This window comes from Neltuma alba, unplaced genomic scaffold, assembly GCF_004799145.2.
Source record: "Neltuma alba isolate B1F8T4 unplaced genomic scaffold, ASM479914v2 tig00012108_pilon, whole genome shotgun sequence".
Taxonomy (NCBI): Eukaryota; Viridiplantae; Streptophyta; class Magnoliopsida; order Fabales; family Fabaceae; genus Neltuma; species Neltuma alba.
Window position 1 is genome coordinate 62,582 of NW_021636660.1, and position 3,687 is coordinate 66,268.

The window sequence follows — 3,687 nt, forward strand, 5'->3', positions numbered from 1 at the left end:
AGTCAGTCTTTTCGGTAAGTCAGAGGTTGCATTACTTGTGTCGATGAGCTTGTGTTCAAATTTGAGTCTTGATTGGCTCATTTAAGGTGGCTTTCCTCATATGATAGTTCCCCCCCCCCCCCCCATTTACGAGATTCAAGCAATCAACTTAACCCAATTGGAACCACGACTCTCTTTCCCTTACCAATGTAACCACCTTGGGAACTTGATTATTTAAATTTTCATTAATTTGAATTAAATTCCATCAAGTATTCAACTCAGATATTACCTATACGTCGAGGAATCCTAGCTCATATATTTTAATTTTTTTAATTTTTTTAAAGCTTCTCTCCTTTTAATATTTCATGCCCTTCGAACGCCGAAAAGCGTACGAACCAACTTGCACGATTCCTGTCCACCCATTCTCTGACACCCAACTTCGAAGAGGTAATTTAGGTTTGGCCTTTCACTTTGGAATTTGGATATATGTGAATTTTACACTTGAAAAAAAAATAGAAGAAGACAAAAAAAAAAAAAAAAAAGGAGGTACTTCATCTCTTGCTCCTATCAGGTACATCAGTCCATGGCACTGTTGATTGCTTGCAGCACCGTTTGCTTCACCGTTTGGGCGTCTATCTCCTTCTCTTCACTCTGCAATATCACCAATTAAGTTTCGTCCCATAAACCTCATAAACAGAAACTAACAAACAAAACATACAGATTTATTGATCCAAGAGTTGAGGAAAAAGGATATATATAAGTGAATAGAGATTGAGGAATAAGCAGAGAAGGGTAATAGATCAGATATATATATGCAGATGAATGAATTGGTGCCATACTTGAGATCCTACCACAGCTTCGAACTGGAAAGTGTCTTCACAAGAAGCCCTAGCATCAAGCACATCAAGGCCGAGCTGTTCGAAGGCCTCGAGAACGGAGACGAGCATGGCGGGGCAATTCTTTTCGGAGAACACGTTAACTCGGAATCCCTTGTCTAGGGTTTCCACCCTCACCTGCAAACGCAACGGTATAATATTCATGATGGATCAATGAAGGCACAGAACACAGACACAATAACAGCAAGCTAAGCATGTATATAGTACCGTGGGCAAGTCATCGGGGAAAGAAGAGGAGGATTCCGCCTCCTCCTGTTGATGATTCAGATCCTGTGTGTGATTTGATGAGGCTTTGTTTTGAGCATGTTTTTTCTTTCTTTCTCGTGTTGAAGACATGTACGCTATGCTGCTAGCTTCAATTCTTCTTCTTCTTCTTCTTCCGCCTTTGGTTATTATTGCTGCTAGCTTCCTTCCTCCTCCTTCTAATTCCATGAGAATTGGGGCCTTTATTCTTTTTTTATATATAGAAACTATGAGTGATGAGGCCTTCAATGAAATATTTGATTCTCTTGTTTGTTTCCTGATCACCTCTACTGTTTCATCTCCCCCACATCGAATTATGCTCTTCCCCTTCACAATTACCTCTTTGACCCCTATCCCCACTTCTCAACCCTTAGCTTTCATTTTTCTCTGCGAATCAAAATTTCCTTTCCTCCCTCCCTCCCTCTCCCTCTCTCTCACCCACAAATGTATGGAATATTTTTAACGTGCTTTGAAATTATTGGACATCAAGTCAAGAGTTTTAATTTTAAAACATCATCTTGATCCAAAATACTTAACAAAATAACAGTAACAACAACTTGAACAAAACGAATTCTCCAGGTTATAAGGGAAATAATAAGCGTCTTCTATATTTTTATTATTCAATTTCATTTGAATAATAAAAGCCACCAGATAACAATAACAATGATAATAAAATAAATGAATGAAAATTGAACGAGGCATTAAAAAGTTGAATTGGAACGAAATTAGTAGGAACGAAATAAATAAACTTACACTAATAATTTACTGGAAGCTAGTGTGCCTAGTTTTAGTCCAGAGTCCAGAGACCAGTGAGCTAGTCATCCGGCTTTCACGAGAGTGCATAAATGTCTGGGATTTTATTCCATCCTTGGGAGTCTTACCTGGTACATATGACACATGGCACTAATTAATCATCTCATTTCCTTTCATTGACTCATCGTCACATCCCAACCCCACCCCAAAACTAAAAATGGAATAATAGATAGAAACATCACGTATATTTCAACTCAACTACTTGAGGGATTGTATCTGCATAAAATTTAAAAAGAAACAAGTCCTTATAATAATATAATATGTAATATAACTTATTAAAAATGTTTTTAATTTAGATGTATATTTAAGGTGGCCAATATGCATGTTACATTGAATAAAAAAAATTGTTTAGGTGTAGATGATCATAGTCCCGTAGGCTTATAATACATGTAACAAAGAATGAATAAATAATTCTTGTAACATGTCACATCCATGATACAACAGGTAACTAATCATGAATGTGTAAGATATGTAGATGCTAAAATTAATAATCCACCTAACTTATTAGGCGCTCATGGCAAAAGGTTTATTAACTAATAATATTCTATATGATATTGTTCAAGATTCAAAGAAATATAAATGGGTTCACGTGATTTTCTTCATTTCTAAAGAAATAATTGATGAGGAGGAACATGAAATAAGAATAACTCTGGGAATAATAATGAAAGACTTTGCCCCAACCATCCCAACACACGCGCAGAGGAATTTGATGTTTTATGGGAATGGCATGGCAATCTGCATCTATCATGATAGTAATAATAACAACAGCAAGGGGTTTGAGGGAAATATATATAATTTAAAAGGATATTTGAGTAAAAGTGGATCAACAGAGAGAGAGAGAGAGGCGTCGTGAAGATATGGAATGGTGTCCCGTGAGAGAGTACTTGGAGGGATTGACAGCTAAACAACATTTGATGCCTGCTTTCTCTGTTTTCGATGTATCCCCTTATTATTTTATCTGCCAATTTGTTCTCCTTTATTTTATTTTTTATAATTAAACATTAAAATCCTGTTCATCCCATTTGATTAATTTACTCATTCTTCATCATGCACAAACACTTGTCAATTTATTTTAGTGTTAGAATCAGTAATCTCCAAGAATATAGTGCAATACATATACATGGGTTATCAAAGCTAATAAATATATTAAAAAATGATTAGTTGAGACCAAACTAGATCATTATTTTGGAAGCAAAGCAAGGCAATCATCATCATCTTCAAGTATATATTCATCCCGTGCTTACCACCATCTTTCTTTTTCACCATCATCATCTCTGTTGCACGCGCGTGCTTCTTTCTCCTCCTCCTCCTCCTCTGCTTGTTCATTGGTCCGATTGCATGGCGGTGGTTGTTATAAACTCGATGGCTTTTTCCTAATCTTCTGTGCCTTCATGCTAAAGCTTTTTAAGTTATAATATTCATAGTTTTAAATTGTGGTTTCACATTTATGATAGGCTTTCACAGTGATTAGAAGCAGTCTTGTGAATGTTTTAGTTTCACTTAGAGTATATCATAATTCATCCTGTCATCAATTCACTATCCACCTCATCTATTTCCCGCATGATTAATCAGACACATATGATCTGAGATTCTGTCATATATTTGCTTCTTTCTTTTGACCCAAGTCATATATTATTGCTTTAAATGAGACATTGAGGGGATCCCATCTATACGTGCATGCTTTTATTATATGTGTTTTATATATATTCGACTTGCATATTTGTGACCAAGGCCATGAGAATAAATTTTAGGCGCT

The 3,687-nt window shown here is 35.9% G+C and overlaps 1 protein-coding gene across 2 annotated transcripts; it reads right to left on the reverse strand.

Annotated features, from left to right (window-relative positions):
• Positions 1-421: 421 nt before the first annotated feature.
• Positions 422-1,685, reverse strand: LOC114722734 (uncharacterized). 2 transcript variants are annotated; one of them, XM_028908831.1, is made up of 3 exons: positions 1,083-1,685; positions 831-992; positions 422-630 (listed from the first exon to the last, which is right to left on the reverse strand). In XM_028908831.1, the coding sequence occupies exons 1-3, from the start codon at positions 1,305-1,307 to the stop codon at positions 556-558; spliced, it is 462 nt and encodes a 153-aa protein (XP_028764664.1). In that variant the 5' UTR covers positions 1,308-1,685; the 3' UTR covers positions 422-555. The 2 variants fall into 2 exon arrangements, with proteins under 2 accessions (XP_028764664.1, XP_028764663.1); XM_028908830.1 differs by having other exon boundaries at positions 819-992.
• Positions 1,686-3,687: the final 2,002 nt, after the last annotated feature.